Source organism: Castor canadensis, chromosome 12 (assembly GCF_047511655.1).
Source record: "Castor canadensis chromosome 12, mCasCan1.hap1v2, whole genome shotgun sequence".
Classification (NCBI taxonomy): domain Eukaryota; kingdom Metazoa; phylum Chordata; class Mammalia; order Rodentia; family Castoridae; genus Castor; species Castor canadensis.
The window spans coordinates 40,805,174-40,827,796 of NC_133397.1; the positions used below are offsets into that span (position 1 = coordinate 40,805,174).

Consider the following 22,623-nt stretch of genomic DNA (forward strand, 5'->3'; position numbering starts at 1 on the left):
AATTTAATTAATGAGTTAATTTTGTGGTGCTGGGGATCAAGCCCAGGGCTTGGGCTAGGCTCTACCACCAAGCCACATTTCCAGCCCCATAGTTGTTCTATAAGACAAAATTTTTATTTGGGAAAAACACTTCATAAGAAAGGACAAGCTAAGGTTAGCTATCTGTATTTCCTCATTCTTTTATCTTTGTATCTTACCAGTATTTGTTATGTTGATGAGTGGGGTGGGGGACTGTGTCTGTTCATCATTTTGTACTACTTATTTGTCCCTGGGACATATGATAGGTGCTTGATAAACACTTTGGAATGATTGCAATCCTGAGAGAACTCTGTAGGTGCTTGAATAGTTACTACCTCAAATTCTCAATCTATAACATTTTTTTCTTTTTTTAGGAGCAAAGACTCTGCAGAGTGTTGTGCTCAGTAAAATGAACTTTGAGTCTTTTGTAAAAGATCTTCTTCTGATTCGTCAGTATAGAGTTGAAGTGTTTAAGAATAGAGCTGGAAATAAGGCATCCAAGGAGAACGATTGGTATTTGGCATTTAAGGTAATTATTTTTCTTTCTGTTGTTGGTGTTTTGGAGATAAGGTCTTGCTATTAAGTCGTTGGTCTTGACTTTTTCATCCTCTTACCCCAGTTTTGTGGTTATGTGTGTGCCACCAGGCCTGGCTAAATAGAATTTGTTTTTCTTTCTTTGTTTGGGGTGGTGCTGGAGATTCATCTCTCTAGTGGTGAGCAAGTGCTCTGCCACTGAGTTACCTCTTCCTTTTTCTTTTAAATTTACATATTTGTTTTTAGGAACAGAGAAAAGCAAAAATTTTCAACTGTATGTTTTCATACTTTGGCCATATTGTGATAAAAGTTACAGTTCAATAGCTGTAACTTAGAATTTACAACTCCATTAGGTCCTCCATGATTTTGAACACTCTGAGCCTTGTCACTTCCTAAGACATGACTGTGGATAATAACTTGGACATAAAATACTATTCTTAAACTAGGATCTCATTTACCTTACTTGTTTGGTGGTATGGAGTTTGAACTCAGAACCTCATACTTGCTAGGCAGGTGCTACTACCACTTGAGCCACTCTGCCAGCCCTTTTTTGTACTGGATATTTTTAAGGTGAAGTTTTGTGAACTATTTCCCCTGGCTGGCTTTGCCTGATCTCTGCCACTTGAGTAGTTGGGATTATAGGAGTGAGCCACCCATGCCTGGCTTCATTTTACTTTTTTTCGAGACTTGATTTCACTGGCCTGGTACTCAAAATCCTCTTACTTTTTACCTGGGATTACAGACGTGCACTCCCAAGTATATCAAGAAGTTGATACTGTCCAGATATTTCATTTATACACATTTGTCATGTTTGTCTTTGTACATACCTTTCCCATTAGGTGTAAACTTATGTAAGCCTGAAACTTTTTTTTTGTTGGTGGTACTGGAGTTTGAACCCAGGGTCTCACACTTGCTAGGCAGGTACTCACTTGAGCCCTGAAACATTGTTGATGGTAATTATATTCCTCAGCGTGCCTGGAAGACACTCTGGTGCACATGCTTGACGATACCCTCAAGGAGATAACAGTGCTACTGATTTTTGTTTCATTTAGTTAATGGCTTTTTTCTTATTAGTCATAAGGTCATGTTTTTGTTTATTCACACACACACACACACACCCCATATCTGTATAGAGTAAGTTCTCAATAAATGTTGAACTAAATTAATGACTAAGATGTTGGGGAAGTGAGAATTATTCTTAAAATGGGATGAAGGGTTAGGGGACAGTGCTTTGGGCTTATAGTGAGCAGACTTCTCTTCTCTGTCCCTGGTGGGTGACCTTGGCAAATCTAGCCTTTTAAATCCTTTTTCCATAAATGGTGAAATTAGGAAGTTGTGAATGTTTTTAGAGGCTGGATTGTCATCATCATGTTGCAGGCTGGCCTCTAATTCCTAAGCCTCCCGAGTGCTGGGGCCACAGGCATGTGCCATCTTGCCTCCCTTAGAAGGTTTTTAAGATGCTTTCTGAAGTCCTGTGTTTGTTTTTGTTCTTGGTGAGGTTTAATGTACTATTTAAACATTTGACGGAGCTGCTTCCAATATTCCCCCATGCCCCTCGTAAATGCATACATTTACTGTGGATTATATGTGGAGAATTCAGCATCCTACCTTCAGTCCTAGGGATTTTTATTGCTACTATACCGAGAAAAGTGGGACTTAGATTTTTAGCCTGTCTTGAAAGATTTTAACAGAAAATTGAGGATATTACAAAGAAATGTTTTCCCTCCTCTCTCTCTTTTTTTTTTTTTAGGGTAGTGCTGGGAATACAACCTTGGGTGTGCATGCTCGGCAAGTCCTCTAACTGAGCTATATCCCCAGCCTGAAGGGGAAGGTTTCATTTTGTTTTGAGAGGATCTTCCTATGTAGCCCAGGCTGGCCTTAAACTTGGAATTCTCTTGCCCCCCGACTCCTAATCCAGGGATTATAGGCATGTATAATTATAACCTAATTATAAGCTGGGTGGTTGCTCCGGCCTGTAATCCTAGTTACTTGGGAGGCTGAGATCTGGAGAATCTCACTTCAAGGCCAGCCCCAGGCAAATAGTTTGGGAGACCAACATCTTCAAAATAACCAGAGCAAAATGGACTGGAGGTGTGGCTGAAGCGGTAGCACATCTGCTTTGCAAGTTCTAAGCCTTGAGTTCAAACCACAGTCCCACAAAAAAAAAAAACAAAAGCAAAAAAACCTAATTTTATTACCTACTCGTTCACATTGGAGTATCTTTTTGCTTTTTTTTTTTTTTTGTGGTGCTATAGATTGAGGCCAGTGCCTTATATATGCTAGGCAGGTACCCTGCCACTGAGTTACATTCCAGCTCCAGTTTTTTTTATGGCGTACATAACTTGTGCATGAAAATCCAAAGCTTATATGTGAAAATACATTTGTGATTGAATTCATATTTTTTTCACTTGAATATCAGATGCTTTGGTTTTTTTTGGCAGTACTGGATTTGAACTTAGGGCCTCATGCTTGCTAGGTAAGCATCCTACCACTTAAGCCACTCCACCAACTCTTTTTTGTGTTGAGTTTTACATACTCATTACCTATTTGCTCAGGCTGGCTTCGGCCTATGATCTCTTGATCTCTGCCTCCCAAGAGGCTAGGATGGTAGGCGTGAGCCACTAGAGCCCAGCTGATGCTGCTCCTTTCTCATTTCAGTCTTGATCCAGATTCTAATCAACCATCCATAGTTACAAGGAATTCAGAATTATGAAGAGATAAATGATTGTCATGATCATGGTGCTAAAGACATTAACAAACTCCTGCTAGCTGCTGGTTGTTTAATTTGGCAATTCTGTGCTGTTGGAGATGTTCATGTATCTTGTGTAATAGAGGCTGAGTATCCTGTATCTAAGTACTTGGGACTATAAGTGTTTCTGGTTTTGGAATATTTGCATATACATTAGATGTCTTTGGGATAGGACTCAAGTCTAAACATGAAGTTCTTTTATGTTTTATATATATCTTATACACATAGCCTGATGGTAATTTTATATACTGTTTAATACTTTAGTGCACAGAGTTTCACGGTGTGGAATTTTCTACTTGGGACACCATGATGGTATTCAAAAATTTTTGGATTTCGGAGCATCTCTATTTTGGATTTTCAGATTATGATTGTTCAACCTGCACCATGGTCCATCAGTGGCCCCAGAAGTGCCTAATGTTAATAATGTCTGTCACTGGTAAAGACACTTGAAACCATTTAGTTAGCTGGTATGGTCCATTTTTTTTAAAAAAATTATTTTTTTATGCAGATACTGAGGTTTGAACTCAGGATTTCACACTTGCTAAGCAGGTGCTCTACCACTTGAACCACTCTGACAGACCTATTAGGTGTTGGAGGTTTTGGAGATAGGGTCTTTCAAACTGTTTGCCCTGACTAAATTCAAACTGCAAGCCTCCTGATTTCTGCCTCCCGAGTAGCTAAGATTACAGGCATGGGCCACTGGTGCCTGACTGCAAATTATTGTGAGAACAATTGGAAAAGGAAGAGAGGGTACTTTGTAGCAAATGTAACAGTATTTAGGACGTGGGGACAGGCAATTTTTTGTAAGAAAAATTTTATTAATAAAATTCATTGAGGTTGGATAATTCTCATTTGTTAATGAAGTCTTAAACTATGAACAACTTTATTAAAGTTTTCCTTTATTTTTGATTAGGCTTCTCCTGGCAATCTTTCTCAGTTTGAAGACATCCTATTTGGTAACAATGATATGTCAGCCTCCATTGGTGTTGTGGGTGTTAAAATGTCCACAGTTGACGGTCAAAGACAGGTTGGAGTTGGGTATGTTGATTCCATACAGAGGAAGCTGGGACTGTGTGAGTTCCCTGATAATGATCAGTTCTCCAATCTTGAGGCTCTTCTGATTCAGATTGGACCAAAGGAGTGTGTTCTACCAGGAGGAGAGACTGCTGGTGACATGGGAAAACTGAGGCAGGTAAGGGAAGCAAGTCTAGTGATGGAGAATCCAAGCCTGTAAAAGACCCTTTGTTTAACATGATGCTGTTCTATTCATGGGAGAAAATAATTAAAAAGTTATTTTAAAAAATCCAATTAAAATAATGTTTTAATTTGAACAGTATTTTTGTCTTTGAAAGAAATTAATGTGCTTAAGAAGGCATCATAACTAGCTATTTCTTTTGTAAGACTGTTCTACCTTATATCTTTTCTCCTCTTTGTCTTCCTCCTTTCCTTTCTGCTGTCCTTCATTCCAAAAGAATAATTATAGTAAGTATTACTGTATTTAATGATAAATAACGTGTAGTTCTTTAGGATTTTTTTTTTTTTTTTTTGGTGGTGCTGTAGATCTAACCCAGGGTCTGTAGCTTGCTAAGCACGTACTCTACCACTAAGTGACAGTCCCAGACCTAGGATTTTTTTTTGATCATTCGAGTGGAGCTTGTAGCCTGTTCTTACTTTTTTTTTTTTGGTGGTACAGGGTTTGAATTCAGGGCTTCATGGTTGTTAGGCAGGTACTCTACCACTTGAGCCACTGCATCAGCTTAGCCTCTTCTTAATCAGTTTCTTTTTATGTTAACCAAATTATGTTTGTACCATTTGTAGCACAAGGTTTATTATTTAGATATTTTTTTCTCTCCTTTTCTTTGGTTAGTACTGGGATTTGAACTCAGGGTATCTTGCTAAAAGGGCTCTTAACCCCTTAAGCCAGCCCTTTTTTGTGTTGGGTGGTTTTGAGATAAAGTCTTGAACTATTTGCCTGGCCTGGTTTTAAACCTTGATCCACCTGATCGCTTCCTCCCCAGTAGTAAGATTGTAGGTGTGAGCCACCGGCACCTGGCCTGTTATTCAGATATTTCTTAAGGGATGTTGTATCTCCCAAGGATTCTTTTCTTTTGGTGGGCTCCAGATTCCGTAAGAACTGGTAGGAGTTAGCAAATCTATGGTGAGGATTTTTGGTATAGACTTAATGCAGTGTTCCACAAGTAATATTCTGTTCAGTTTTTAACTATAGGGACTGATTTTGAAAGCTTTATGTCTATACAACCTTAAATTTCCATTAAAATTTATTTATAGATCTAAAAAATATGTTAAGTAATGTTTTCAGTGTCTTGCACATTGTGCAAAAACTAGGTGTATGTTAATAATCTGTAAAACTGCTATCACTGTATGTCAGTGTTATAATTTCCCTTTTCTCATTGCTTTTCTCCTAGTAATTTAAAATATTTCCTGTAAAATAGGTTATTCAGAGAGGAGGAATTCTGATCACAGAAAGGAAAAAAGCTGAATTTTCTACAAAAGACATTTATCAGGACCTCAATCGGTTGTTGAAAGGCAAAAAGGGAGAACAGATGAATAGCTCTGCTTTGCCAGAAATGGAGAATCAGGTATGCGGATTACAAGTGCGAATTTATTCTTAGATTGTAGTGGTGACTTTTTAGAAGGTTACTTCTGTCATGTTTACCTCAAAACCAAAGCCATGGATCAGTAATACTAACCTTATTTGATCTATAGTGAGGTTTGTGAAAAACTCAAGGAAACAAGTAGAGAAGTTTAAACATAGTCTTAAATTGAATTTCATTGTATTTATGTGACACATATCCCTGGGGTATGGAAGGGTTTTAGTGGTTTCACATGAGATAGCCTGATTACTGTTGCTAAAGTAGGGAGCTAGCACAGGGAAATCATCTCGCCTTTCTGAGAGGCAGTTTAATGATGTGTTAATAAGGCTAAAAATACTTGCTTTAAATGATTGTTGATGGAGGTTAGTAGGTAATAAGGCTGAAGACTATTCGGCGCGTAGTAATTGTATCAGAGGTGCTAGGTGTAAGCAGTTTGGCTTAGAAGTTAGCATGAGTTGCGCGTGTTCCGCAGGGGCAGAGGTAGAGTTGCTTAGCTTAGCATGTGCAGGGCTGTGGGTTGGATTCCCCAGCATTACGAAGGAGAAAGAATACACACATGTAGCTTGTATGGAATTTCCAGTGCCTGAGGTGGGTATGGTTTGAGAGGTGTACTTTTATGATAAAATACTGCAAATTCTTGACCAGATATTTGTAGATCCCTAATGAGTAAAATGAAAATGTCTGTTTAGACAAGACAGAATAGATTTATAACTGCTTACAATTTCCAAAGTAGATTTCAAAGAGTGAACTGAGACTGTTATGACTCAGGATTTGAAGTGATTATTAATTTAAGCAAATATGGATGAGTGATAATCCCAGGATTTATCCCTTTTATTGAAAATAGGAAGTGTTTAGAGATACTAAAAAGGTGTTTATGTCTGCTGATGATGCCTGGACGTCGCTGTGACAGCCTTATGCATTAATTGGAGTTTGGCAAGAGCAGATATGTTACTCTGTTATCGGATAGAAAGACCTAGGTAAATTCACAATGGATGTGATGTCAAGTACAGTTTAATTCTGTTTCGTTTTTCATGGTGCTGTGGAACAAATCCAGGGCCTCAGGCATGCTAAGCATGCACTCTTAACACTGAGTTACAAACCTAGTCCCTCAAGCATGTATGCATTTATCTTTTTTGTATGTGGTTTCTTTTTTTTCTTTTGATGGTTCTGAGGGTTGAACTCAGGGCTTCTATGGCCTGAGTTATACTTCCAGCTGTGTTTCAGGCCCAGGCTGGCCTGAAACTTGAGTTCCCCCTGCTGCATTCTCCTAGGTGCTGGGATTACAGGATTACAGGTGCTGGGATTATAAGTGTGATCACCATGCCCAGCTCTTAAGTCTATTTTAATTTGTAATTGGCTATGAGTTTGAGGTCTTGAACTTTTTATGTTATAGTAACATAAAGCAGTATATAATATGGATAAACTTATTTTCTTATGTACTTGTGCATATACCACAAGAGTACAACTGAATTTTCATAAACTGAACATACTTCCTAACCAGCATCTGTGAACAGAATATTACTAGGTCCTTAAAAGCCCCTACTGTGCTTCCTTGTAATTATTATCCCCACCAAGGGTAGTCTTGCTTCTAACCTCTAACACAATAATTTTGCCTGTTTTTTTAGTTTATATAAAAGGAATCACATGGTATATACTTTTGAGGTTAGCTTTTTCCATTTGGTATTAGGTTTATAAGGTTCATCCATACTGTTGGGTATAATTATTGATTGCTTATGATCAGATTTATTGTCGTGTATATTCTGTATGCTGAACATGCTAGAATTTATTCATCTTACTTTTTTTTTTTTTTTTGTGGTACTGGTGCTTGAACTTGGGGCCTTCACTTTGAGCCACTCTACTAGTCCTATTTTTATGAAGAGTTTTTTGAGATAGGGTCTTGTGAACTAGCTGCCTAGGCTGGCTTCAAACAGCGATCCTCCTGATCTCTGCCTCCTGAGTAGCTAGGATTATAGGTGTGAGCCACTAGCGCCCAGTTTAATCTATCTTATTCTTGATGGGCATTTGGGTAGTTTCCATTTTTTGACTGTTTTAAGTAGTGCTGCTATTTCAGGTAATTTTCACTTTATAAAAATTGTTTTAACTTTGGTTTTCTTGGTTTGAATGGGGAAGAATCACTAAAAAAATTCTCATTCTCATTTTGCATTTGTCTTTTAATAATCTTTAGAATTATTCTTGTAAATGAAGGAATCTTTTATTTTAAATTCTTATTTTTAGGTTGCAGTTTCATCATTGTCTGCAGTAATCAAGTTTTTAGAACTCTTATCAGATGATTCAAATTTTGGACAGTTTGACTTGACTACTTTTGACTTCAGCCAGTACATGAAGTTGGATATTGCAGCGGTTAGAGCACTTAACCTTTTCCAGGTAATAAAAATAATATGAACTGATACTGAATGATTAAAAAATGCTTCCCTTGATTCTGAAAATTCCTAATAAGGAATTTATTAAGGAAGACTCTTATTAACTATTTGAAATGCTATATTTAGAATAGATAAGTTTTGAATTGTTGTATTAATTTTTCTAGTTCCAAGCTGTATTTATAATATTTGTCTTAGCTTTCTGAATAATTTTACATATTAACATTTTTGAATAATTTTGTATATCTATCTATCTATGTATTTATTTGGTAAGGCTTGAACTCAGGGCCTACACCTTGAACCACTCCACCAGCCCTTTTTGTGTTAGGTATTTTTGAGATAGGGTTTCACATACTATTTGCTTGGGTTGGTCTCAAACTGCAGTCTTCCTGATTTCTGCCTTCCACGTAGCTGTCATTACAGGCGTGAGCCATCAGTGCCTGACAACAGCAGTTCTTTAAAATTATGTTCTGAATAGTTTTATGTCTAAAACTACAGTAATTATAAATTAGTCTTGGCTTAGGGAAAAATCTACAGCTGAAAATCCAGATTAATAGGTTGAAAGTTGACCTTAGCTTAGTTAGAGGAATTTTTGTGGAAATTTCTCATTTTGTATTTAAAGAGTATTATGTGTTCTGTTCCACAAATTATTTAATTACTTTTTGTAGCATAGTTAGTTTTTACTAATAAGCATACCATTCTTTTACTTTTTATTTTTTAGGGCTCTGTCGAAGATACCACTGGCTCTCAGTCTCTGGCTGCATTGTTAAATAAATGCAAAACCCCTCAAGGTCAGAGACTAGTCAACCAATGGATTAAGCAGCCTCTCATGGATAAGAACAGAATAGAAGAGAGGTACGTCATTTAGTGTGCTTTTGTTAATTTTGAGTGCCTTGCATTTTCTCCATATAGTCATGCCACTTACACTAATAGTTTATTTTGCAACCGTATTTTAGCATTTAACTGTACAGTCTCTCTCTCAAAACTCAGGGCTTTGCACTTGAAAAACAGGAGCTCTACCACTTGAGCCATGCCTTCAGTCCATTTCATTCTTGTTACTTTGGAGATGGGGGTCTTGGAAACTATTTGCCTAGTGTGGCCTCAAACTGTGATCTTCCTGAATGCAGCCTCTCATGTAGCTAGGATTACAGATGTGAGTCACTAGTGCCCAGCTTCTTTAAAAGTTTTTAAAGGAGGCTGGGTGTCATAGCTCATGCCTGTAATCTCAGTTACTTGAGAGACAAATAAAGCTGGGCAAGTTGGTGCGCACCTGTCGTTGTGGTCCAGGCCAGCACAAGGCAAAAACTTGAGACTCTATTACCAAAATAACTAAAAGTCTAGGGCATGGGGCAAGTGGTAGATTGCTTGCCTAGCAGTCATGACATCCTGTGTTCAGCCTCTAGTACCACCAGAAAACCTACCAGATTTCAAAATAATGGGTAATTTCCACAACTTTCCATGTATGAGTCATTGGTTCTGTTTTTCCATGCCTTGGGGCATGGGAGAAAAGGAAGTCAGTGGTCCTCTTCTGGCTTAACAGCCAGAACATGCATATATTTAGGCCTATTGGAAACCTCAGACGTGATGTATATCTTATTATCAGAGTAACTAATCATTTAGAAGCCCAGCTATTCAGATCAGATTTTTTTCCCAAGAGGGCAAGTAAAGGTTACTTTCCTTGGCTAAAACATTAATTTCTCAAATCTCATAGTCTTTTGTATAGGGTCTTGAGCATACTATGCAAGTGCTCTTCCACTGAGCTGTGCTTCCAGCCCCAGATCTGGTAGTCTTGGAAGACGTTTATTAGAAGTAACATCTGTGAGGGTGCCTTTATGAGTCAGAATTTTTCTTTGTTTCTTTTTGGTGGTGCTGGGGATGGTTTCCAGGGCCTCAGTCACTCTAGGCAGGCGCTGTACTGCTGAACCATGCCCTTAGCTCTATGAGTCAGAATTTTATTTCCTTCTTTATATATAGGTGAGAATTTGTTTTACTATGAAGTAGGAAGGCCTGTGGTTTTCAAGACGAAGTGTTGAAACTCTGCATAGTGGGAATAAATGGTTTATTTCTATTGCTTACACAGCTGTTTGGACCATCTCCTTGTTTTATCACCCTTTCTCAACTGTTCTTGCTCTGGTACCTCATGCTTCCTTATTTAAGTTGTTTGGGGGGGCAGGCAGTGGTGGTGCTCAGGGTAAATCTGTTACCTTCATTTGTTACTAAGCATTTAGGATTTTTCTTCAGTGTTGCACAAAGTCAAGCTTTCCCTCCTTTTCTCCCTTCCTGCACCACTGGTGCCCAGTAAGTTTTCATTGTTTTGCAGAGGAGGAATCACCTACTTCTAAAAGATAGTAGAGTCAATTCCACCCTCTTATGCTATGAGGAGTTAATTTTAAGGTATGTGATTGGGCTGAATTTCCTTAAAGCAAATATTTCTCTTTTTCTTCTATATTTTTTTTTAGAGTAGATGTCAGGGCAAATTTGTGATTAGATTTTGTTGTTACTGTCTTCTGAGACGGTGTCTCATATAGCCTAGACTGGAGATCCCCCTGCCTCAGCCTTGTGAGCACTGAAATTACTACAAGTGTGAACCTCCATGCCAGCCTGTGACTGGATTTTTGAGTTTGGCAGATGGATCTTGTCAAGGACTATAGATAGCTAATGATGGGTTCAGGAATAAGGAAGAAGATGTAATTACTTTCTTTCATATTATTATAAAGAGGTGATGAGGAAGAGGAAAGTGATAACACTGGTATGGTATCTTATTATGTCTTAGCACTTTACCAAGCACCTCGTGTGCTCTAGCTGTAACGTAGAGTGAGTATAAAGCTAGACTGACTTACTGTAGAGCCCGTCCCTTAGCCATCATACTGTATTGCTTCTATTAGTTGTATTTAATTTGATCTCAAGTAGATTTTATATCAGAGATGAAAGTTTTTAGATCTTTAAGTTATATCTATGAATCAATTATATTCATCTTTGCATTCAGTAAAATGCACTTGCTGAGATTAGAAGTGATTTTTAGCCAATGGCTTGACAACTCTTATTTCCAAGAAGAATGATGATATGGTACAGCCCTGTAAGTAAGTTTTTAGGGCATTCTTCATTTCTTTACTTTACCTAATAATAACATCAGAAATTATTTATAATTAGAACTCTGAGCATTGGAGATCGATGTATAGCTCAGCATAGAGCACTTGTCTCACATGCATGAGGCTCTGAGTTCAATCTCTAGCACCCCCGAAAAAAATCTCATGCCAATGTGGTTAAATTTATAAAAACAAACAATTACTTTTTTTTCCTTCCAGTGCTGGGGATTGAACCCAGTGCCTGGTACACGCTAGTCAAGTGTTCAGCCATTGAGCTGTATCTCCAGGCCCCCCCTCCCCCCAACTCCCACACTGGTTTTTCACCTGTTTTTTGGTAAGTTCCAAGTCCTCATGTTGCATAAATACTTGGACTGCTGCTTGTTTCTTTCAGGCTTTTATTTGTCTTTCCATAGCGTCATCTGAAGCTTTAGTAATTTTTCCACATTTTTTTTCCAAAGTTAGAATTCTAAAAGGTATGTTGAATATTTGTTAGCATATAGAATAGTTCACTCTTGTGAAATTCCTGTTGGAATAATTTGTGTGTGTTGAATTTGGCTTCTTAATGCAACAGTGAGTATTTTACATACAATTAAAACTGAGTATTTTACATATACTTTATTTAGATTAATGTGGCAATTTAAATTAGAAATGCCAAATAAAAAGTGTGGCTCTTACAAATTTATATGTGTGTGTACCATACTTGTGGAAGTGGTGTGCTCCTGCAGTCCTTAGACTTCTTTCTAGGTTGAATTTTCATTTTGACCTCATAATGCTTGTGCAAGAATATCTCTAGTTTGTCCATGTTCGACCTGGAGGTTTCTTAAACTGCAGTTTCTGAAACAGTGAAACACCACTGCTTTAGCCATTGAGATAAAAGAAGAGGGCCTGTGTTTTTCTTTCTAACTCAAGTCTAGTGGAGACTTCTTTCTTCTGGCCTCTGGGCTGATAGCTCTCTTGAGTTTCTTTTGTTTTCCTATCCAGCCTGTACCTCAGAGGCACATGTTTTTCCAGTGCTTTCAGAGGGGACTGTAGAATTCCTACCCACTGACCTTTTGTCATTTTGACCCCCCTCTACTACTTACCTTTCTCCTCAATTGAAAGTTTCTGGTGAAGGTCACACAATCCTGATTGGATCCATTATACTTTGAGGCTGCATAGCTTTCACTGTTTCTGAAACAGTGTTATTTCATGACTCACAGGACTCAATCGCCAATTTTTTATTTTCCTTGAAAGCCTCAGGTATCTCCAGCCTCTTAAGTAGGTGATTTCCTCCTTAATTGTTAGAATCTCAAAATATACCTATATTTTCAGTTCCTTACTCTTTTTCTTAGAAATAGAAATTATACCTTTTTTTTTTTTCCTTTCCAAAGCCAGCCTTTTCATTTTTGCCTCTGGTTGTAGGTTTTTCCTGCTCCTTCTCTGCTTCAGTTTTCTTTAGTGCATCCTGTGCTTTGCTCTCTTTAAGTCTGTGCTGTTGCCTCTGCACCTCCACCTCTACCCCAGAGTATTTTCTTTAAAGTCTTATCTCAATAAATCTCATCTGTCTAGAAGACTGGCCAGTGAAAAACCCTAAATTAAAGTTTCCAGACTCCTGTAGGAATTCCTTGCTTTCTTACCATATAACATTTTGTATCTCCATTTTGATTTGGTCCTGACTGTAAAATAGAAACATGTCCATCCCTTTTACCAGATTGAAAATTCCTTATATTTTCCTTGAAAATTCCTTTTATATCATGACATGCTTTTTTTCCCTTTCTTTTTAAATTTTCCTCAGAGCTAGCACAACATCTGGGTTTAATGTTCTAATTGCATTAACCCATGTGAAGAATCGATTAAAAGAGATTCAGAAACTTGTAATTTGAGTTCTTTAGTTTAGATGCCACATTTATTCATAGCCTTAATAAATATGCTATCATGCACGTCCACTGAATTTTTTTTTTTTCTCTTCCTGTGTAGCCCAAACTGGCCAACCATTTGCATTGTAGCCCAGGCTGGCCTTGAACTTGAGACTTACCTGCCCTAGCATCCAATATGATTGGATTACAGGTGTGCACCACACCTAGCCTGTCAATTCTTCTAATGAGAGATTAGAAATGTTAGTTTCAAAGAAAACAGCAGAACACTGTTCTTGAAATACCAAAAATTCATGATTAGTTCTGTTGGATTTTGTTTTGGAGGGGAATGGTGGATGGGGCGGCAGTATGGGATTTGAACTTGGCCTTGCACTTGCTAGGCAGGAACTCTGCTACTTGAGCCACGTCCCCAGCCCTGTTGAAATTTTAAGGATTAACTGATCCTAAAAATTGATTCGTAGTCTAGTCAATTTGGAAATTAATACTGTAGCAAATTGCGTACAACTGAGAAATTTAAATCAGAAGGACTACAGGAATACTATATGCCAATAATAGCTTTGATATTTTTAAAGTTGTGGTTTTAAAAGTGGCATTGTCATGGAAACAGCAGAGCACTCTTTTTTTTTTCTCCTTTTCCTTTTAGTCAGAAACATAAACTGACACTGTAATTATTTCTGAAGGGGTATCTGGAATAGAATTGTCAAACTAGCAATTTATTAAGCCTTTCATGATACCTGAACCAACAACTCACGGATTAATGTGTAATGCTTTGTGCTACATGCTGCTTTTTAGAAGGTTTTTGTTTCTGCTTGTTTTACTTCTTAATGCTTTTCATTTTTTTGAAGTAATCCCAGCAGTTGGCTGGCTAAGGCAGGAGGAGGATTAGGTGATCAGGCCAGCCTAGGCTCCATGTCAGACCCTGTCTCAAAACTAAAATGAGACAAAAACTAGGGACTGGAAGTGTGATTCAAGTGATAGAGTGCCTGTCTGGTAAGCATGACGACCTGAGTTCAAACCCCAGTACCACAAAAAAGACATAGACACACACACACACACACACACACACACACACACACACACACACACACACACACACAGAGCTAGTTTTTTTTTTTGAGAAATTACCTAATGTAAGAGAAGGAGTGAAGGATATAGTTGGTTCTGAAATATCTGGAAATGCTTAGAAAATGAATTTTGATAGTCACTATATGTGAAGTCCAGTTTGGAAAGAAGATTGTCCATGGAAAGGGAGGAATTGGTTCAAGGTAAAGATTTGTTCTGGATAAAATATTTGATCATTTGGAAATGGTTTTAATGTCTTAATAAGCAGTTAGGCTAGGCTAGAGGTCTAACGTCTCTCATGGGCTTTGGAGAAATAAAACAAGCATAAAGATGATGTATCTTAAGTGAGGGTGGTTTTCTTACTCTGAAGTACTTACCAGTAGTGCATCCCCACCGTGTTGGTTATGTGGAACCTGCCATTGGTTTTCTGTTATTGATCAGGTTTGCTTGGTGTTGCTTTTATTTTTTTTTGGTGACACTGGGGTGTGAACTCATGCTTGCTAGGCAGGTGCTATACCTCTTGAGCCACTCCACCAGCGGAAGTTTGCTTAGTTCTTGGCCTTCTTTTGTAAGGCTTGAAGGGAATGTGAAACAAATGGAAGTTACATTGTTGTTGCTTGAGGGAAGCTTTAGTATTTGTTGGCAAACTGAGAATTTGTTAAAAGAATACCAAAAATGTCTTCTGACTTTTAGTTCCTTGTCATTGCCGTACCTCACAACTTGTTAAACTTTTCTGCTGGTTTTGCACGTACTGAGAGAGCTGGGAGTATAGCTCTGTGGAAGCACCGCACTCCATCCTTGTTGCTTGCCCTCCCTGCTCCAGATAATAAACTAAAAAGTAAGCACCATGTGGTCCTTGTTTTAAGAAGTCAAGTAAGGAAATAAATACTCACTTTTATTTCAACCCTTCTGCCTACTTAACTGTTTAGTTTAATTCCTTACCCTTCTAGGTCTTGTTTAGTTTAATTCCTTACCCTTCCAGGTCTTTTTCCCCTTGTGTGTGTGTTTGTGCCTCAAAAATACAAGTTTCTTTTTTCTGTTTCATTTTATACCTATTATAGTAAACAAAATTTTATTTCTAAACTTTTTTTGTGGTACTGGGGTTTAAACTCAGGGCCTACACCTTGAGCCACTCCAGTCTTTTTTTGTGATGGCTTTTTTTTTTGGTTGGAATCTTTTTATTCAGGAAAAAAAAAATGTTTTTCCATTCACACACAGGAGGGTTATGAGTACAGGGAGGTATCTGTCCATCCACTCCTGGCCTCCAGCCCCCAGCCCATGTGTTTTGGCAGGAATAAAGGATATAGGGTAGTGACCCAAAACTAAGAGTGGAATGTGTGTGTATGGAAATGAGGGGTTGTAAAAGCTATGGGGTGGGTGGGGGAAAGGAACAGGTGAGATCAGTACTAAGCACATGGCAGGCAAGAGGCCATTTCATAACATTCCTTATTGATCAAACTACCATGGATACCTTCTTTGTCCATCAGCAGGACCAGTGTCTTGGCACTCATGGTGACACTGACATTGAAGATGGGGGCTCTGCCAGTCCTTTTGGTACAAAGATCCATGGTAAATTCCCCATCCTGTAGCAGTGAGTCCTGGATCACAGAACATTTGTGACCCCCAAGTGTCAGCCCATTCACAAAAATATTTGACCAGTCTTTGGCAACCAGGACACCAACTTCAGCTGGCGTGATATTGAGGAAGGTTTTCCCAGGGATGGCAGCCCACCCGGGCATAGCTGTGGCCTGGGCTCGGGCTGTGGGTGGGAGGGTGGGGAGGGCAAAGAGCTCAGGCTCACAGCCATCTGGACAGCAGCTCTGCTAGCTATGTAGCAGCCCTAACACCACCACTTCTGTGATGGGTTCTTATGAGATAGAGTCTTGCAAACTATTTGCCTAGGCTGACTTTGAACCAGTATCCTCCTGATCTCTGCCTCCTGAGTAGCTAGGATTACAGGCATGAGCCACTGGTGCCCAGCTATTTTAATTTTAATTTTATTTAATTGACTTTGGAAAGCAATAAAATTATTTCAGTTTTTTAATTAGCCTTTTGGCTTTTACTTTAAGAAATAATTTTCAAAAGCATTCCAATAAATTATAAGATCTTCTAATGGAATGAGTACTGGATTTGACAACAATGTTGAGCTGTCCATGTATGAATGCGTCAGTTAAAACAGTGTTCCAGTAATGAAAGTTTCCCACTTAACAAATGTCACTTTGAAAGTTGAACAATGCAAGATGTATTTCAGTATGTTAATAACACGGTTTGATATTACTGTGACTCTTAGCTAATCAGGAAATGCTTATCTCATAGTTTCATACAGCTTTCCACCCTGTTAAAAAAGCTAACATTTTAGAATAGGTTCAAATTTTTTTTAAATTTTTATTTTATTCATATGTGCATACAATGTTTGGGTCATTTCTCCCCCCTTCCCCCACCCCCTTCCTTACCCCCCCACCCCCTCCCTCTCACCCCATACCCCCTCGCTACCCGGCAGAAACTATTTTGCCCTTATCTCTAATTTTGTTGAAGAGAGAGTATAAGCAATAATAGGAAGGAACAAGGGTTTTTGCTAGTTGAGATAAGGATAGCTGTATAGGGAGTTGCCTCACATTGAATTCCTGTGCATGTGTGTTACCTTCTAAGTTAATTCTTCTTGAACTAACCTTTTCTTTAGTTCCTGGTCCCCTTCTCCTATTGGCCTCAGTTGCTTTAAAGTATCTGCTTTAGTTTCTCTGCGTTGAGGGCAACAAATGCTAGCTAATTTTTTAGGTGTCTTACCTATCCTCACCCCTCCCTTGCGTGCTCTCGCTTTATCATGTGATCAAAGTCCAATCCCCTTGTTGTGTTTGCCCTTGATCTAATGTCCCCATATGAGGGAGAACATATGATTTTTGGTCTTTTGGACCAGGCTAATCTCACTCAGAATGATGTTCTCCAATTCCGTCCATTTACCAACGAATGATAACATTTCGTTCTCCTTCATGGCTGCATAAAATTCCATTGTGTATAGATACCACATTTTCTTAATCCATTCATCAGTGATGGGGCATCTTGGCTATTTCCATAACTTGGCTATTGTGAATAGTGCCGAAATAAACATGGGTATGCAGGTACCTCTGGAGTAACCTGTGTCACATTCTTTTGGGTATATCCCCAAGAGTGGATTGCTGGATCAAATGGTAGATCTATGTTTAGATTTTTAAGTAGCCTCGAAATTTTTTTCCAGAGTGGTTGTACTAGTTTACATTCCCACCAGCAATGTAAAAGGGTTCCTTTTTCCCTGCATCCTCGCCAACATATGTTGGTGGTGGTGTTGGTAATGATGGCTATTCTAACGGGTGAGGTGGAATCTTAGTGTGGTTTTAATTTGCATTTCCTTTATTGCTAGAGATGGTGAACATTTTTTCGTGTGTTTTTTGGTCATTTGAATTTCTGCTTTTGAGAAAGTTCTGTTTAGTTCACTTGCCCATTTCTTTATTGGTGCATTAATTTTGGGAGAATATAGTTTTTTGAATTCCCTGTATATTCTGGTTTTCAGTCCTTTGTCTGATGTGTAGCTGGCAAATATTTTCTCCCACTCTGTGGGTGTTCTCTTCAGTTTAGAGACCATTTCTTTTGTTGAGCAGAAGCTATCTCTTAGTTGCTGAGCTGCTGGGGTTCCATTGAGAAAGTTCTTTCCTATACCTATTAATTCCAGAGTATTTCCTACTCTTTCCTGTACCAACTTCAGAGTTTCAGGTCTGATTTTAAGATCCTTGATCCATTTTGAGTTAATATTGGTATAGGATGATATACATGGATCTAGTTTCAGTTTTTTGCAGACTGCTAACCAGTTTTCCCAGCAGTTTTTGTTGAAGAGGCTGTCTTTTCTCCATCGTATATTTTTAGCACCTTTGTCAAAGACAAGTTGGTTATAGTTGTGTGACTTCATATCTGAGTCCTCTATTCTGTTCCACTGGTCTTCATGTCTGTTTTTGTGCCAGTACCATGCTGTTTTTATTGTTACTGCTTTGTAATATAGTTTGAAGTCAGGTATTGTGATACCTCCAGCATTGTTCTTTTGACTGAGTATTGCTTTGGCTTTTCATGGCCTCTTGTGTTTCCATATAAGTTTAATGGTAGATTTATCAGTATCTTTAATGAATGTCATTGGAATTTTGATGGGAATTGCATTAAACATGTAGATTACTTTTGGGAGTATAGACATTTTTACTATGTTGATTCTACCAATCCATGAGCATGGGAGACCTCTCCACTTTTTATAGTCTTCCTTAATCTCTTTCTTCAGAAATTTATAGTTTTCCTTGTAGAGGTCTTTCACATCCTTTGCTAGGTTTACACCTAGGTATTTGACTTTTTTTGAGGCTATTGTGAATGAAATTGTTTTCATATATTCTTTTCAGTTGTTCATTATTAGTATATAGAAATGCCAATAATTTCTCTATGTTGATTTTATATCCTGCTACCCTGGTATAGCTATTGATGGTGTCTAGGAGCTTTTGAGTAGAGTTTTTTGGGTCTTTAAGGTATAGGATCATATTGTCTGCAAATAGGGATATTTTGACAGTTTCTTTACCTATTTGTATTCCTTTTATTCCTTCTTCTTGCCTAATTGCTCTGGCTAGGAATTCCAGTACTATGTTGAATAGGAGTGGAGATAGTGGGCATCCTTGTCTAGTTCCTGATTTTAGAGGGAATGGTTTCAGTTTTTCTCCGTTAAGTATAATGCTGGCTCTAGGTTTGTCATATATAGCTTTTAAAATGTTGAGGTACTTTCCTTCCATTCCTAGTTTTCCTAGAGCTTTTATCATGAAATGGTGTTGGATCTTATCAAAGGCTTTTTCTGCATCTACTGAGATGATCAAGTGGTTTTTGTCTTTGCTTCTGTTAATGTGGTTTATTACGTTTGTTGATTTTCGTATGTTGAACCACCCCTGCATCCCTGGGATGAAGCCTGCTTGGTCGTTGTGAATGATCTTTTTGATGTGTTGTTGAATTCGGTTTACCATTATTTTATTGTGGATTTTTGCGTTAGTGTTCATTAAGGAGATTGGCCTGTAATTCTCCTTTTTGGAGCTGTCTTTGCCTGGTTTTGGGATAAGTGTAATACTGGCTTCATAAAATGTGTTAGGCAGTTTTCCTTCCCTTTCTATTTCATGGAACAGTTTAAGGAGAGTTGGTATCAGTTCTTTAAAGGTCTGATAGAATTCAGCAGAGAATCCATCAGGTCCTGGACTTTTCTTTTGGGGGAGACTCTTGATTGCTGCTTCAATTTCATTTTGTGTTATAGATCTATTCAGGTGATTAATATCCTCTTGGTTCAGTTTTGGACGATCATATGTATCTAGAAATCTGTCCATTTCTTTAAGATTTTCGAATTTATTTGAATATAGGTTCTTGAAGTAGTCTCTGATGATTTCCTGGACTTCCATGGTGTTTGTTGTTATCTTCCCTTTTGCATTCCTGATTCTACTATTTTGGGTTTTTTCTCCTCATTTTAGTCAGGTTTGCCAGGGGTCTGTCGATCTTGTTTATTTTTTCCAAGAACCAACTTTTTGTTTCATTAATTCTTTGTATGGTTTTTTTGGTTTCTATTTCATTGATTTCAGCTCTTATTTTTATTATTTCTCTCCTTCTATTTATTTTGGGACTTTCTTGTTTTTGTTTTCCTAGGAGTTTCAGATGTATCATTGGATCATTGATTTGGGATCTTTCAGTCTTTTTAATATATGCATTTATGGCTATAAACTTTCCTCTCCGGACCGCCTTTGCTGTGTCCCATAGGTTCTGGTAGGTTGTGTTTTCATTTTCATTGACTTCCAGGAACTTTTTAAATTTCCTCTTTTATTTCATGAATGAGCCATTGTTCATTAAGCAATGAGTTACTCAGTTTCCAGCTGTTTGCTTGTTTTTTGTCTTTACTTTTGTTGTTGAGTTCTAGTTTTACTGCATTTTGATCAGATAGAATGCATGATACAATTTCTATTTTCTTATATTTGCTGAGGCTTGCTTTGTGCCCTAGGATATGATCTATTCTGGAGAAGGTTCTGTGGGTTGCTGAGAAGAATGTATATTGTGTAGAAGTTGGATGAAATGTTCTGTAGACATCAACTAGGTCCATTTGATCTAGTGTATATTTTTGATCTAGGATTTCTTTATTGATTTTTTTGCTTGGATGACCTATCTATTGATGATAATGGGGTGTTAAAGTCTCCCATGACCACTGTGTTGAAGTTAACAGATGCTTTTAGGTCCTTCAGGGTATGTTTGATGAAATTGGGTGCGTTGACATTGGGTGCATATAGGTTAATAATTATTATTTCCTTTTGGTCTATTTCCCCTTTTATTAGTATGGAATGTCCTTCTTTATCTCGTTTGATCAATGTAGGTTTGAAGTCTACTTTGTCAGAGATAAGTATTGCTGCTCCTACTTGTTTTCGGAGGCCATTGGCTTGTTAAATCTTCTTCCAGCCTTTCATCCTAAGCCTGTGCTTATTTCTGTCAGTGAGATGGATCTCCTCTAAGCAACAAGTTGTTGAATCTTCCTTTTTAATCCATTTCGTCAAATGGGGGAATTAAGTCCATTAACATTAAGCGTTAGTACTGATAGGTATGTGGTGATTCCTGTCATTTAGTTGTCTTAGTTTTTTGAAGGTTTGATTGTGTGTACCTAAATTGATGTTACTCTCTACTTTTTTGCTTTTCTTTTCCTGTAGTTTGGTGCTGCCTGCCCTTTCATGGTTATGTTGGGTTTCATTTTCTGTGTGCAGAATCCCTTGAAGAATCTTTTGTAGTGGTGGCTTTGTGGTCATATATTGTTTTAGTTTCTGCTTATTATGGAAGACTTTTAATTGCTCCATCTATTTTGAGTAATAGTTTTGCTGGGTAAAGTATCCTAGGGGTGAAGTTATTTTCATTCAGTGCCCGGAAGATCTCACCCCAAGCTCTTCTTGCTTTTAATGTTTGTGTTGAGAAGTCTGCTGTGATTTTGATGGGTTTACCTTTGTATGTTATTTGTTTTTTGTCTCTTACAGCCTTCAGTAATCTTTCTCGGGTCTCTGCATTTGTTGTTTTAATGATACTATGCCGTGGGGTAGATCTATTTTGGTCTGGTCTGTTTGGTATTCTGGAGGCCTCTTGCATCTGTATGGGAATAGATTTCTCTAGATTTGGGAAATTTTCTGTTATTATTTTCTTTAATATATTATGCATTCCCTTTTCTTGCACCTCTTCTCCTTCTTCGATGCCCATGATTCTCAAGTTTGGTCTTTTGATGGAGTCGGTGAGTTCTTGCATTTTCTTTTCACAGGTCTTGAGTTGTTTAATTAATAGTTCGGTTTTTCCTTTAATTACCATTTCATCTTCGAGTTCTGAGATTCTGTCTTCTGTTTGTTCTATTCTGCTGGATTGGCCTTCCATTTTGTTTTGTAATTCTGTTTCGTTCTTTTTTCTGCGATTTTCTGTATCCTGAGTCCTTTCCTCTTTTATGTTGTCTGTTTTTGTCCTGAGTTCATTTATCTCTTTATTAATCGTGTTTTTGTTTCACTTTGGTATTTATACAGTGCTTCTGTGGTTCCTTTTATTTCTTCTTCTGCTTTTTCTTTTTCTTTTTCTTTTTTTTTTTTTTTTGGTGCTGGGGACCGAACTCAGGGCCTTGCACTTGCCAGGCAAGTGCTCTTCCACTGAGCTAAATCCCCAACCCCTCTTTTTCAAATTCTCTATTTTTGTTGTCTTGGAACTTCTTGAGTGTCTCCTGTACATTTTGGTTGGCCATATCCAGTATCATCTCTATAAAATTCTCATTGATTACCTGTAGTATTTCTTCTTTTAAATTATTCTTGTGGGCTTCATTGGGTTCTTTGGCATAGTTTGTCTTCATTTTGTTGGAGTCTGGATCTGAGTATCTGTTTTCTTCATTTCCCTCTGGTTCCTATACTGATTTTTTGCTGTGGGGAAACTGGTTTCCCTGTTTTTTTTGTTTTCTTGTCGTTCCCCTTGGTGTTGTTACTGTCCCTGTACTGTGTGCAATTAAGTATTTTGTAGCTTGTAATAGTAACAACGGTGATATTTAGAATGGAAGGGTGAGAGGAGAGGGAAAGCAACGAAGTTAAAGAGGGAAAAACAAATAAACAAGTAAAAAAACCAAAACAAACAAACAAAAGTTTCAAAGGTATAAGCAGGGAGACATAGTATACTAATCAACAGTAAGCTGAACCAGCATTAGAGAGACAGCGAGAGGATTGAGAAAAAAAAAAAAATTTCCAAGTTCAAATGCAATAAAGTTTCATTCTTAATAATTTTGGTGTTAGTCCCTCAGCCTCC

General features: G+C 37.9%; 1 protein-coding gene across 1 annotated transcript in view; it reads left to right on the forward strand.

Moving 5' to 3' along the window:
* Msh2 (mutS homolog 2) overlaps positions 1 to 22,623 on the forward strand; it is a 66,574-nt gene that overhangs the window by 5,765 nt on the left and 38,186 nt on the right. The window contains exons 2-6 of the mRNA XM_074049635.1: positions 393 to 547; positions 4,215 to 4,493; positions 5,755 to 5,901; positions 8,152 to 8,301; positions 9,016 to 9,149. Of these exons, the coding sequence (XP_073905736.1) occupies positions 393 to 547; positions 4,215 to 4,493; positions 5,755 to 5,901; positions 8,152 to 8,301; positions 9,016 to 9,149 (865 nt within the window). The remainder of the gene's footprint in view (positions 1 to 392; positions 548 to 4,214; positions 4,494 to 5,754; positions 5,902 to 8,151; positions 8,302 to 9,015; positions 9,150 to 22,623) is intronic.